The sequence below is a fragment of the Artemia sp. Qi Xiang Cuo genome, chromosome 3 (genome assembly GCF_049724085.1).
Source record: "Artemia sp. Qi Xiang Cuo chromosome 3, ASM4972408v1, whole genome shotgun sequence".
Lineage (NCBI taxonomy): Eukaryota > Metazoa > Arthropoda > Branchiopoda > Anostraca > Artemiidae > Artemia > Artemia sp. Qi Xiang Cuo.
In genome coordinates this window covers 85,408,421-85,423,676 of record NC_142796.1, presented here as the reverse complement: position 1 = coordinate 85,423,676, position 15,256 = coordinate 85,408,421, and the positions used below count along the sequence as shown (strand labels likewise).

At 36.4% G+C, this 15,256-nt stretch overlaps 1 protein-coding gene across 1 annotated transcript in view; it reads right to left on the bottom strand.

Moving 5' to 3' along the window:
* Positions 1-833: 833 nt before the first annotated feature.
* Positions 834-15,256, bottom strand: part of slgA (proline dehydrogenase slgA) — a 108,102-nt gene continuing 93,679 nt past the window's right edge. The window contains exons 9-10 of the mRNA XM_089086695.1: positions 14,688-14,862; positions 834-5,018 (exon numbers count right to left, since the gene is read on the bottom strand). Of these exons, the coding sequence (XP_088942821.1) occupies positions 4,819-5,018; positions 14,688-14,862 (375 nt within the window). The 3' untranslated portion in view covers positions 834-4,818. The remainder of the gene's footprint in view (positions 5,019-14,687; positions 14,863-15,256) is intronic.

The window sequence follows — 15,256 nt, the reverse complement described above, 5'->3', positions numbered from 1 at the left end:
GACCTCTGACAGGAGAACATATACATGACCGTGGTTTTTCCATGAACTTTTCCTGTTATAAGAGTACATTATGGTTTTCTTCTATAAATGAAGGTAATAACAAATGGCTTAATGTAACATTCCATTATACTATGTAATTACATTAAAGCACAAATGCCGCACTAATCTTAGGTTATGAGGGTTGGCAACACCAAAGTGGTGCATTCCTATCCTCCATTTTTAATTTTATTATTATTAATTCTACGCAATGCCCAAGTAGTTCTTCCAGTATCTCCGAATTTTTCAGGGTGTCTTAGGCGAATTCCTTCCGGGTTTCATTGATTTTTCCTTTTAATCTACTTTTTTCAAAATGGCTAATATAACTTTCCGTTTATACATATATATCTAATTTCAGTAAAGTAGAAACGATACTCTAAATCTTGTGGTATAAGGGGTTGGAAACACCATACTGATTTCTAGTAACTTTCATCAACTTTTCAGCTTGGTTTCATTACTCATTTTAACTCTGTTTTAACTCTCTCTTTTTTTTTTATCAAGAACTAAGATACGCGATTCTGATAGCTTTTTATATTCTGATAACTTTTTATGCTGAAAACAAAAAAATTTTCATCGCTTATAATTTTTGCGTAAAATTTAATTTAAAAGCTTTAATTTAAAATAAATATATCAACCCCCTCTTAATTAGCGGTTTTAGGCCCCATAATCTGGGAGGGGGGAGGTATACCATAGGAGCGTAAATATATAAAATAAAAGGAATTTAATGCCAGAAAAACTGGGGGAGGGACAGATGCCCCCCAGCCAAGAACCGCCACAGCCCCCCTTTAATCTGTAAGAAGAAATTAAAAAGGAAATACTAATTGCCAGAAACATTTATTGCTAAAATAATGCAAATTGTGATTTGTCGGTCCATAAAATAGCCTACTTCAAAAGCAATTACAAACATACATTACAAAGTATTAGCCTAACAGTAAGATCTTTTCTAGTTTAAACATTGCAATGTTAAGTAAAACTGGTTTTGATTGTTATAATCAAGGGCGTATCCAGGATTTTTGTTTCAGGAGGGGGGGGGGGTACGCAATAAAACTTTAAAAAACGCCTCAAAATATGTTTGTATGGAATTTTATTGCGTTTTTACGACTCGGACAAAATTTTCGGAGGGTGTGTGGGCTTAAACCTTGTAATCCCCTCCCCCCTGGATACGGGCTTAATTTTTAATATATTTTACTTATTTAACAGCAGATACGACGAATTTTGACTTAAAATTTAAAAGGGAGGGAAAGTAGGAATTTTTGCTTAACTAGACAAAGTGGCGACTGTAAGTTAAAAGGCTTTAAAATATAACAGTTTTGCCAAAAAGACGCATCGAGATGTTCTTTAGGAGCATTAACTGCAGTAGAGAAAAAAATAAATAAAATAAAACACACAGATGCAAATGCGTGAAAAGGGAGGAATTTTAGCATTAATACATAAGGCGGTCGCGGTAGGTTAAAGGGCGTTATAAGCTACCATATTTGCCAAAAAAACGTGTGGAAAAGTTAACAAAGTTTTACTAATGTGTATATGACAAGGTTTCTGACTGCCAAGATAGGATATTTCAGCTTTATCCAGCGTACTTTCCAGCTTAATGAGCTTAATTCATTCTACTCTGCGGAGGTAAAAGTGGCTTACAGTGTTCACAAATGTTCAGTTTTACCAATGTGTATATGACAATGTTTCTGACTACCAAGATGAAAATATCAGCTTTACTGGGGCTTTTTTTTTTTAGCTTACTCTCCAGTTCAATCCGCTTAATTCAACTTATTCTGCGGAAATAAAACCGAATAACAGTGTTCATATAGTTTATACGTTTTCTTAAATATGATCACTAAGACAAAAATTTCAGCTGCACTGGGCGTACTTTTTCGCTCATTGAACTTAGTCAGCTTACTTTCTAGAAACAGCATAAAACTGCATAGCATAAAAACTGGCAATTGATAGAATTTCACCCATGGCCATGGTTTTCTTTAACCCATGGCCTTAAAAATGATCGATGCGTTATTTCTACTTTTCAACCCCTTTTTACGCCCTCTTTCAACTAATGTTTCTACTATCCACAAATTTTCCGAGGTTTCCCAAAAAGAACATTTAGTTATCTGAAAACTCTTTAGAAATAAAATTACCAATTTGTATTTATTGTTAACATTCGTGCATATACGAACGTTAATTTTTAGAGAGTTTTCGGAGAGCCTTATTTTCATTCGGAGAAACCCCCAAAACTTTTGGAATGGTGGAAACACTATTTTCAGCCAAAGTTAAATTCCTAGAACAGGGTCTGAATTTATTATAGCTAGCATATGCTGTTCTTAGGTCCTCAAGCGGGCATTACAACTTTATAAAACTAAATAGCCAACAATATATATATACTTCATGTAGTAAGAGAAATGACAAAAGAGGAAATTTTACCTCAGTTCAGACGGCACTAGACCCTTAAGGTCCAAACCGGCGGTGCTGATCTCCGTTTCGTGGCGCTTTAGCCATGGGAGGTTGAGAAACACCCATCCTATGTTCACCTTCCCCAGATTTCTCCAGGTACCCATTTATAGCTGGGTCGACTCTGGCTGAACTCACAGTCAAACCACTGACCCCCGTCCCAAACTAAATAACTGGCTACGTCTGGGAACGAGCCCGTGCCCCCTAGACAAAGAATTCTCAAACCAGCGCACCAACCACTTAGCCATGACGGCTAAGTTACCACAAAGGTAACACTAAAATTGAACCGCAACAGAGCTAATTTTAACATATAGCAGGTTGTCCTGTGATGGCACGGTAGGTTTGATCTCAGCTTGGTAATACGGGACCCAGGGTTCGAACCTAGCTTTGGCAACACACTGCAGGGCCAACGAAAGAACCTTAGTAGTCAAGAATCGTCGTTAATCCAATACAATACATCAAACAAGTTACATCCTTTCACCATGCTTCTAAACCACTCAAAGTTTAAATACTTTATGCTAGTTCGCCGAAAAACTTTAGTAACTTTACAAACACTTTTGTATACTTTATTGACACCGTGTTAGGGGGTAATAACACTGAGGGTTCACTCCCTTTTTCTTGGGTTTACCCAAATTTTGAAAACCCCCTGTATAATCTGAGATTCCACACGCAATACCTAGGGTCTATTCTGGCCAAAACTTGTAGGTCATTAATTGTGGATCAAAATAATTTTCGCGAGAGCACATATTTTTATTGTTATTGAAATAAAGGGCGATATTTTCAAAATCAATTGAACATCGTTTTACTATTTTTCGTTAAACTTCTGCTTACTCCTGTGATTCTCATTGTTTATGCACCTTTTTACTGTCTGATCAAATTTTGAAAGTTTCAGTTTACAACAAAATTTCTCTTGCGCAAAGGCCAACATACCTAGAATCTAACACGTAAAGAGGAAGAAGAAGCCTAGGGCCCGTGCTACACCCCACTAAAATCCAAAAATTTCTGCTATTTTATCCTATAATTTTTATCTTTTCTTGCATGAATTATCTATTATACATACTTTTAGAAACTTGCCCACACCCAACCACCACAATTTTGTATGCGTTTTTTTTTTTTTTTGTTTACCCCCCCCCCCCGAAAAGAATCATGACTACGGTCTTGTTTATTAAGTAATCATGATCTGGTATATCTTAAGTTTTAGAAAAGATGGCTGTTGGGACGATTCTTTTGCCTTATTCTGATGGATCTCAGTTTTTAAACAATATCATCTCCTTCACAATGAAAGAAAACAAAACGTATTTTTTTTCCGTACTCACGTAAAATTTATTTCTTGTAACATAATCCCAAGCAAATTCCTAAATATGTACCCACCCAGAGTTAATTAATAAAGCAGCAAAATGCTTTTTCATGATTGGCCAAATATAGAACAATAACAATTAATTTCAACTAGGGTTGCTCCTTAGCACCTTAACTTAAAAAAAATTACACAAAATATCCCAGGTTATGACCGGGAAAAACATAAATAAACCAACTAATGGTAAGTTCAGACAGACTGCAAAAACGATGGTACAAAAGGGTACTCAACATATATTTGAAACTGTAAAGGGATATTTATCCTTTGAAGGGATGTGAAACCATAAAGGTGCTTTTTGTACTTTTGAGATTAGTCCTAATACCCTTGAATGGATCACAGCAGACTACCTCTTTTTTAATTTAGATTTTATGTCAAGTATTTATTCGAAAAACATACGGTTTACGCGAATCAGAAAAACCGCTATCGACCGTACAGAAAAAGGGCCATCTAGAATTTGAACCCAGCTTAAATTTTGAAACTACAATGAGATGTGTCATAGCAAGTGGATTTTTTTCCAAAATTAGTCATAATATTGAATGGTTTACAACGGTTCTCATGTAACCCAACCCCGTTTAACTAAACCACCATTCAATTTAATCCTCATGCAGTTTAACCCTCATTTAACTCTACCCCTTTGGAAATCAATTACCCTTTATCGTAACTCCTGTAACAGGTTAGGCTAAGTCGGACGAGATTGAGATGAGTAGGGGTTGAGATTGAATGAGGGTTGAGTTAAACGAGGATTGAGCTTAACTGGATTGAAATAAACTGGGGTTAAGTTACATGCACACCGTTTGCAACACCTCACCATATTTTTCATTAATTTTTAAAGTTATTTTACTTTTCATTATTTAATTCGAGAAAAAGAAGGTTTAAATGAATCTAAAAAGAGGTCATAAAAAGGGCCATTTCAAATCAGGGCAAACAAATAATTTTCCATGCTGAAACACCGTTTTTCCACTGTGCCTGAACTTACCTTACAATACTAAATAGTTTTAATTTATAGCTTTCAACGGATCATATAAAACTTGTCCGCTTTTGATACGTCTTCGGATCTCTGAGAAAAGCAGATTTTTTTCTTTTTTAATTTTTGTGATAACGCCACGGTTTTCTTGTGCACGTCTTGACAAATAAGGTAGGACTTCGTCAACTGGACCATACGGTACGTATTTATAAACGGAGTAGCCACTTTGACCTGAAAAAATGAAAGGGCTCTGAAACGTTTGAGAATAAACCTTCGACTCATTTTGTTTCATTTTATTCCAGGTCTATTCATTCCACAGCATTAAAAGACTTTTAATGCTGTAAATTCTACGCGGTGTTGTGCAAACTAGGGCCAACACATGTGACTGTATAATAGCTTTTTAGTGCATTTTGTATCTTTGCTTCATTATGCTTGCTCATTAGCAAAAGGATACCATACCCCCCTCCTCCTCGACAGAAACCTTCCAATATTAAGAAATCTGGGGGTTTCGCCGTGCATTTTCTGAGAAACACACATAAATATAAAATATTCCACAATATATCAACGGGACCTCCTTATGTCAACAAAGCCCTATTTGAAAGGCAAAATATTTTGCTTAAACATTTCACGTTTAGATACATCGTACCGTTTGGATTAATCAAGTTATTTGAAAAACCTAAGTTCCCTTAATTAAGTAGCCGAACTTCCCGTCACCCAATGAAATAACTCTCATAGGTTAATCTTTGGACTGCTTGTGTTTTGAACCTGTTCGCACTACAAGCCCACGTGTCACATTCAGATACACCTTTATTGCAATTATCCGTGCCATTTCGATTGGTAAAGTACGAGAAACCATTAAAGTGAAGGTCTGACAGGAATAAAATTTCAGTAAGGTAGCCGTATCCCCTGTCACTCGATGAAAAGCCTCTCCCGCGTAGGCACATATTTGGATCTTTTTTGTTATGAATCTGTTCATACACACCTTTCACGTTGATATACATCATTTTTATAAGTCAAATCTAATTAGGCAGCTGAACTTTCATTAACCTGACGAAAAAGCCCTTCTCGCATAGGTGAAAATTAGAATCGCTTCTATTTCGAATATGTTCACACTACATACACACCTTTCCTGTTCACATACATCAATTTTGAAATCCTCCACGCCATATCGATTGGTACAACACGAGAAACCATTTAGCGAAGTTTTGGCATGAGTAAATTACACTTAGGTAGCCGAACTTCCCTGTCACACGATCCCTCGCATAAAATCATATTTGGGTCACTTTTCTTTCAAATCAAAGATGAAAAATGTATTGTCCCCCACCAAAATTGTGTATGTAATAAGTATAAGTGTAGAACAGTAGGAATGACATTGTTTTTTAGATATGTATTAAAAGGGGTAACCTTAAAATTTGAGACTTTAATTACAATTATTGAATGGTGAACCCAACTAAGTTGAGGCTCAAGACTCAAAAGACCCCTTGCCTTTACACCCTAGGCCAGGACTTTAGACTGGCGACACCAGAACTCAAACCTGCGTCAAGAAGGGCATAGGATGTCTCTATTTAACCTTAGATACCAATCAGAGATACCAATAATAAATCCCAAGTCATGTCCCTAGGTCATTTTTAGTTTAGAAAATTGACCGTCTTTTGTCAGAGCTTACCCTTATTTACAACAGTTCAATTTCTTCCTGTTCTAATAGCAATATGCGCCACTATCAACTATGTTCATGGCTATTCAGATTTTTTAAATTCTTTTCGTCGAGGCATCTACTCTAAGGGGATGTCAGGCCTCAAATGAACCCGTTAAGAAGCAAGATTAAGCGTTCTAGTTTGGTCCTTTGGGTACTGGTTTCCATATAGGAAGGGTAGGGGCACCTTGTCGTTAGAATATCTGCTAGAAAAGGTTGTTTGATATCAAACAACCTTGGCAGAAAATAATATTTAGTGCTATTCTACGCACTAGTGGTACGTTCAAGGTATTTATGTCTAAAATCTATTTTTGTTTTTAAAGTTTACGTAAAATAGTTAGGTTACAGAAAGTAGGAAACAAATTATTTATAAATTATTCGAACGTAAATTTATTAAAAATTATTTGAATTATTATTATTGAATAAATTTATTTTAAAATAAATGAGGAGCTTCCGCGATTGATGTAACAGTAAAAACGCACGACAGTTTTATCGTTTTTAGACAAGCATCTAAAGGATTTTCTTTCAAATTTATGCCGCAGTAGGAATTTCGCTCTCAATCAGAGGAATTCGCTTAACGGCATCGACAATGGCATTCAAAACGACATCACTTATTCGTTTTCGGTAAAGACAATTAACCTTTCCTACCAGAACTTAACCGTAGAGATTTTACTTAGACTTTTCCCACGCAGGTTGGCACACAAGGCAAAAGCTTTTTTTTTTTGCACTGAGGCGGACGACTTGGCGGAGGTCCTTGTCGAAATATTTGCTTGTTTTCTCTTCAGGTTGTTCCGCCGGCTGACACTACCCTCGTTTTTCCCTGCTTTTTTATTTTATTTTTTTCATTGATTATACTTTCTCTTCTTTGTTTCATAGGTGAGACAAAGTAATAGCTTTGGGCCTTATCCTCAAATATGTAGGAACACAGTTTGTATGCTCATGAGGAGGGAGCAAAACAAAACTGGAAAAAAGGATCAGGAAGGATCAGGACATCTTGCATTTCACAAATTAATTTTTGTGACAGAAATACAATTAGACTTTTCCCACGCCGGTTGGCACACAGGGCAAAAGCGTTAAAAAAGATAGAGTTATTCATCTCTACATAAATGGTATTTTATTATAAGTCTAGATATGTCTCACAGCGTTAGTAAAACACGAATGAGTTAGCCCAGTTTTAATAAGTTTTCTATCCAGAAATAAGGGATGATGGGATTGGATTCGAAAACTGCGTCATAAAAATGAGCCAATGAAATTAAAGCATACTTTTAAATAGGGAAGTAAAGGGTAACAATCTCTCTTTTTTCTCTTTGACTTAATATAGTGCAATTGATCCACCTTCCCTTAATTTCGGAAAATACCCCTTTATCGTGTTTTCGCAGAAAGAAAACGAATAAACAACACAATCTCCCCCAAGACCATATCCATGATTTTTGCTCAGTTGGGAAAGGGGGGGGCTACTTCCATTCTAGGTAGAACAGAAGTTCTACCTCGAACAGAGGTAGTTCCAGTTCGAGCTTTTAAATTACAAAAAAATAATAAAATAATTAAAATCACAAATTGGTTTACTTGGATTTTGTAACTTTTTTAAGTCGGAAACAAATTTCAGGGGGGGGGGGTCAAACCCGGTGACCTCCAGGATACGGCCTTGCCTCCCTAGAATTTGAAAAATACATTTTGTCCCCGATATTTATTTTAACTGGTATTACTGGAGACCATAAAACGAATTTAGTTAGGCTCATGCCACAATGCCCACTGCCTGAGCTACCACAGCGAAAAACCTTAAATTTCTGGGGGAGGGGTTGGGATGGGACTTTTAGTTACGTGTCCAAACGATTATACGTTACGTTTTTTTTTAACTAAGAAGCTTTCGTTATGAAATTGTAACGTGCATCTAGCAATATGACCAGTTACAGATGCTACTTTGAATATTTATTATATATTATATATTTATTATATTTTTTATTTTTACTTTTAATTACAGTAAAAATTACAGTAAAAATATACATTTATATATATTTATTATATATTTACTATATACTATATATATTACATAATAATTGATGCTACCGATATTTATTTTAACTGGTATTACTGGAGACCATAAGACGAATTCAGAGTAACATGGAACTGCATTTTAACTGTTCCAATGAACTTCAGTCATTGGAACGATATTTATTTTAACTGGTATTACTGGAGACCATAAGACGAATTCAGAGTAACATGGAACTTCATTTTAACTGTTCCAATGAACTTCAGTCATTGGAACGATATTTATTTTAACTGGTATTACTGGAGACCATAAGACGAATTCAGAGTAACATGGAACTTCATGGGAGAGGGTGATGTGGATGGGTGTGTAGAGCTTTGTCGGATCAAGATGGCTTGGTCCTGCAATGTTATTAAAGTAATGAGCTCATACCCTTACCAACTAACCCAGTAAATTAAAAGGAATTTTGCCAGGTTTTTTGTACTCTCCTATAATGCCTATAATTATACGAATTTAGTAGTGAATTTAGTAGTGATGCTTAACGTCACTTACGCTTTAAGGTCTTGTCCAATATTTTCATACTCAAATATAACTACCGATAATAAATGAATTAAAATTTTTTTTTTCAAAATGGACTAAAAAGTCGATTTTTTTTTTCTTCAGAATCTTTGCAAATACGTCAATAAGAGGGGCGCAAAAAGATTGGGCTTTACATAACATAGATATCAATTTTTTCTAAATTATTATTGCATAAACGAAAAAAATCGGTTAAATTTTTTTTTTTATCTTTATTAAGACAAAAATTGTCTTTATATTAATGCAATTTGGAAAAAATTGAAAGTAGTCGAAAAATGGTTCAGAAGTTTAACAAATTTATACGACAAAAATACAATTAATGAAGAAGTACCACTGAAGATGCCCCCGAGTTTTACCTTTTTTATAGCCTTTGGTGGGATTCATTTCAATTAGTCTTTAGAAGGAATGGGGACAGGAAGGAACGTATGTAACATTTTTTTTTTTTGGGGGGGGGGGGGTGGATAAATAAAAACCGTGTAAGTGCTTATAACCTAGAACCTATTCACGAGGCAGAGGTAAAAAAATAATAATAAAGCTTACATAGCTACATAACTGTAAAATCGGAGCTGACAACTTGGCAAGTGCTGTGATTGAATGTAAAAAGGCTGAGAATAGAAATTGATAAAACTAATGAAAAAAATTCCAGTGACTTTTTTGTAGTTTTCGTATATACTTCATTATTTTCAGGGAATAAAGTGTTTGGAAACATATAGTGTTTGAATATAACAACAGATTATAAAAATACGGAATGAAAATTCACTGACGAAGCGCTACAGTGGTTTGGGTTTAACAAACAAAATATAAATATTATTGTAATTTTTCTGCCGCGATGCTAAACAATTATCAGACTGACACTTCATCGGAATCTAACATCAAAATACGGATTGTCATGAGTTTTGAAACTCCTATTTATATTTAAGACTTTCAACATTCAGGGGGTCTCCAATTTCAGTCAGCGATTTATGAAAAATATTAAGGAGGCTTGGAGGGGAAGTTTACAAAAATTAAAAAAAATACAAAGAAGACGGTGAGTTGGGACAAAACGAGTTAAGAAATGGGTTCGGTTTCTACTACATCAAAGAGGAGTAATAATAATAATCGCTTTTCGTCTCAAATTACACAAAAGTTATGACACTCGTGGAGTATTGGAGACAAAAAAAGCAAAATAAAATACACTTTGATTAATAAAAAAAACAAATTAAATTACGATATGACGAAAACCGGGGGAATTCCGAAACAGACAAATTTTTCTGCAGAAAGGTCAAATTTTCTGTTTCATCTGATATGCAAGGTCCCATTCATAAACTGTTTTACGATTACTATGCCAGGGAGGGATATTCAGTAAAACTGCGACATTATCGACTAAATAAAGTCGTGTTTGAATTAGCGTTATGAATTAAAGCGTTATGCGATAAGCGTTATGAATTAAAGCGTTATGCTAAAAAACGTTATGAAGTCGACAGATTGTCGACGTTTTGCTCTTTAGCCCTTGATTTGAGCCTTTTTGTGTCGACTTGGAATAGCAAATCGAACGTATTTTTTGGCAGCAATTTCAAATATAATAATACTCAATTAACCACCTGTAAGCTTTTTTTATTCAGTTAGTTAATTGATTATATTGCTCCTTACGATTTTTGAACACAAACAAACCATCACTGAGATGAAACAAATGACAACAATTTACGTTACATCTTGTTGTCAGAGGACGACAAAATGTCAGCACGATTTCAATATTTTACGAATCGGACGCCCGCCGGGTCAACAGAGAATTAAATAAAACGGCAAACTCGGGTTAATTCGGTAAGTTCAGCACCAATATTTTACCAGATTTACGGACTTGTTTGGACCTTTCGGTCCTTTGGATAACAACGGACCTCTTTTGTCTGTCGTAAAAGGACGACACAACGTTAAGACAATTTCAACATTTTACGAATCGGACGCCCGCCGTGCCAAGAGAGAATCCACGGCAAACTCAGGTTAATTTGGTAAGCTTCTACACCAATATTTTACTAGACTTACGGACTTTTTCGGACCTTTCGGTCCTTTAGAAAACAAGGGACCTCCTTTATCTGTCGTCAAAGGACGACACAATGTCAAGACGATGTCAACATTTTACGAATCGGACGCCCACCGTATCAACAAAGAATCAAATAAAACGGCAAACTCGGGTTAATTTGGTTAATTTGGTAAGTTCTGCACCAATATTTTAAAGATTTATGGACCTCTCGGTCCTTTGGAAAACAACGAACCTTATTTGTCTGTCGTCAAAAGACGGCAAAATTCCAAGACAATTCCAGCAATTTATGAATCAGAGGCCCGGAGGTATGTTGTATTGTCGCATTGCCATTGGAAGTACATATACTGATAAGATATGGAAGTAATTGAACAATCAAAAGTGATACATTTTAATTAATTAAACAAACGAATTAAATTACGACATGACGAAAACCGGGAGAATTCCGAAACAGACAACTTTCTGTGCAGCAAGGTCAAATTTTCTGTATCATCTGATATGTCACATTCATGAACTCTCTATGACCACTATGCCAGGCAAGGATATTAAGTAAAACTGTGGCATTATCAACTAAATAAAGCCGTGTTTGAATTAGCGTTATCAAGTCGACAGATTGTCGACGTTTTGCTCTTTACCGCTTGATTTGAGCCTTTTTGTGTCGATTTGGAATAGCAAATCGAACGTATTTTTTGGCAGTCATTTCAAATATAATAATACTCAATTAACCACATGTAAGCTTTTTTTATTCAGTTAGTTAATTGATTATATTGCTCCTTACAATTTTTGAACACACAGACCATCACTGAGATAAAGCAAATGTCAACAATTCACGTTACATTTTGAAATTGCCGCTCGAATTTATAATTTCTTTGTCGACATGGAAAACAACGGACCTTTTTTGACTGTCGTCAAAGGACGACAAAATGTCAACACGTCAATATTTTACGAATCGAACGCCCGCCGTGTCAACAGAGAATCAAATTAACGGCAAAATCGGGTTAATTTGGTAAATTTAGCACCAATATTTTACCAGATTTACGGACTTTTTTAGACCTTTCAGTACTTTGGAAAACAACGGACCTCTTTTGTCTGCCGTCAGAGGACGACACCAAGTCAAGACAATGTCAACATTTTACGAATTGGACGCCCGCCGTGCCAACAGAGAATAAAATACAAGGGCAAACTCGGGTTAATTTGGTAAGTTTCTACACCAATATTTTACAAGACTTACGGACTTTTTCAGACCTCTTGGTCCTTTGGAAAACAAGGGACCTCTTTTGTCTGTCGTCAAAGGACGACACAATGTCAAGACGATGTCAACATTTTACAAATCGGACGCCCGCCGTATCAACAGAGGATTAAATAAAACGGCAAACTCGGGTTAATTTGGTAAGTTAGGCACCAATATTTTAAAGATTTACGGACCTCTCAGTCCTTTGGAGAACAACAAACCTTATTTGTCTCTCGTCAAAAGACGGCAAAATTCCAAAACAATTTCAGCATTTTATGAATCAGACGCCCGCCGCGTCGACAGAGAATCAAAGAAAATCGCACAATTTTTTGTCTTGTCGACAGAGATGCTAAAACACAAGTTAATTTAGTAACTTTTGAATCATTATTTCGCTAAACCTAACTATAAAAAAACAGTAAATTTAATTACTGAAAACCAAATTTTGGTAATTTAATTCCCCAAAAATCTTAGTTAAAACGTTAGATTTTTTTCAAAATAATAAATTATGCGAACTTGATTCCGATGGCAAGCTAAGGGCAATTTGACGGTAGGTAAGTTTCATGACCGCCAAAACTGCCTTACCTCTAAATAGGCTTACCACCTTACCAAAACTCGTTCCTTCTTTGCTATACAAAAAAAGAAGAGCAAAACCTACTAAACGGAAACGAGGTATGGTCGCATAAGAAGAATCAGAGGTCAAGTTGACGGCACTAGACTTCATAGTCCAAATCGGCGGTGCTGATCTACTTAGACATAGACATAGACACATTTTATTAAACTTACTCTTTTTAGCGCTAAAAGCACTAATACCGAGGGTTTTTACAAATACGACTAAGTTAAACAACAAATACGACAACAAAAAATGAATAAAACCACATTACTTTTCTTAGGATTTGTTGACCATGTCTGTAAAAAAGGGGACAAGGAATGCTGGTAGCGAGTCGTACGGCGTGTCACTGAGTTGAGCTTGTACTGTCTCCGGGTACGGGACGTAAGGTGGGCTAGCGGGGGCAGGATCGTCCTGTGTTTGCTGCTACGGAGCTGTAATTGGTCTAACTGGCAAATAAGTCTCTGACGGCGGTTTAAAAGCGACTCGAGGCCAAGAACCTTAAGCGCATTGTCATAAGTAGTGAAGGCCTGACCCAGCATAATCTTACAAGCCCGAATTTGGATAGCTTCGATATCTTGACACATTCCAGCACTCAACTGTACAATAGGGCCCCACACTGGACACGCATATTCAATGATGGGTAGGATATAAGTCTTGAAAGCAAGCTTCATGAAATTCACACTGAACCTGAACCGCTTCATCGTAATCAGTGACTGCAGCGCTGCATACCCTTTTCACACAAGGTCACTTACGTGGTTGGTTAACTTGCAGTCAACGGAGAAGATTACCCCCAGAATTACCCTTTTCATGGCCCTTCAACCAGGAAGAGCAATGAGAGCCGGCCATCCCACGCCTTCGTACAACATTTCTGTATACCCTCCCCCGAGATCTCCAGGTACCCATTTAGAGCTGGATAGGCTCTGGCTGAGCTTACAGAGTCACGCCACAGATTCCCCATCCAAAACAAATGACCAGCGACACCAGGACTCGAACTCGTATCCTTATCGTATCCTTATCCGTATCGTATCCTCGTGTCGTCGAACTCGTGGACACGAGATTTCAAGTCTGGAGTGTCAACCACTCGGCTAAGATGACTATCTATGTGAAGGGCTCTGTAAGCACGTACATGACGATTTTTTTAGAGAGGTGGGGGGATTCTTGTAAACCTGTAAATCAGGCAAATTCTACAAAAAAGAGGATGTAAAATGTGGGCTTTGGAGATTAATAAGCTCTAAAAAAAAGACGAAGCAGTGGACCATAGACGGTTCCGTATTTTGATGTTATAAAGGACCTATTGAAACTCATTTAGATTGCAGCCTTTAAAACTTAAGAACGCTATAAGATATTATTTTATTTTTCTGTGTTAAATTATTGGTTTTTATTTGTGTTATTCTTTTCGTAAACTTGTGTTAAATAGCACAAAATTTGTCAACCATAGCAAAAAATTAACAGGTAGAAGCGATATTCGATTCCTGAAATTGGGTCGAACTGAGCTCAGTCAATTGGGTGAACTCTGATTGAGCTTCCAGAGTCACCTTACTGTTCCCTGCCTCAAACCCAAATAACCGGCGATACCAGGACTCGAACCCCAGTCCCGAAGGACAAGATTGAAAGTCCAGCGACAAAGCACTCGACTAGAGCAGCTCAAAAGATGAAGAGAAAAAGAACAAACGAAATATCTAAACCGAAGACAAAACAAAACCGAAGAGAAAAGATACCTAACGGAGTTGAAGTACGTTTGCACAGAAAGAATAAGAGAAAGAATCAAAAGAAAAAGAGTAACACATACCTAATGGAAATGAAATATGGTCACACATTCCCAAAAGTTGTCCGAAACAAACAACTTTGTCTTCCCTTTCAATTCCATATTCTTGCATCTTCTCAACAGTGTATTTCACTGTATCCTCATTATGAGACGCTACCATGACCGCAACTCTCTTCTCCTCAGTTACTGGCTTGTACTCCTAAAGCAAGAGCAAAAGTTTATATCTCAACCTATGTTGCGAAATATATCAGAATTATTACCTGAATAGATACCGGATAATTTAAAAAAAACCTTGCAACACAGCTTTCCCAACCTATGTTGCGTAATATATCAGAATTATTACCTGAATAGATACCAAATAATATAGAAAAAACCTTGCAACACGCCTTTCTCAGCCTTTGTTGCGTAATATATCATAGAATTATTATTTGTCTTACGCCCCTTTTATCGGCGAGCTTGTCAATCAAAGCGGTTGACACGGAACTGGACAAAACTCCGATGACGTAAGTTTAGATAGAACTGAATATCTTCATTCGATTGGATATTAAAAGTTTTGATGGCTATTTAAAGTGCAAAAAGTGATGGAGGGACAA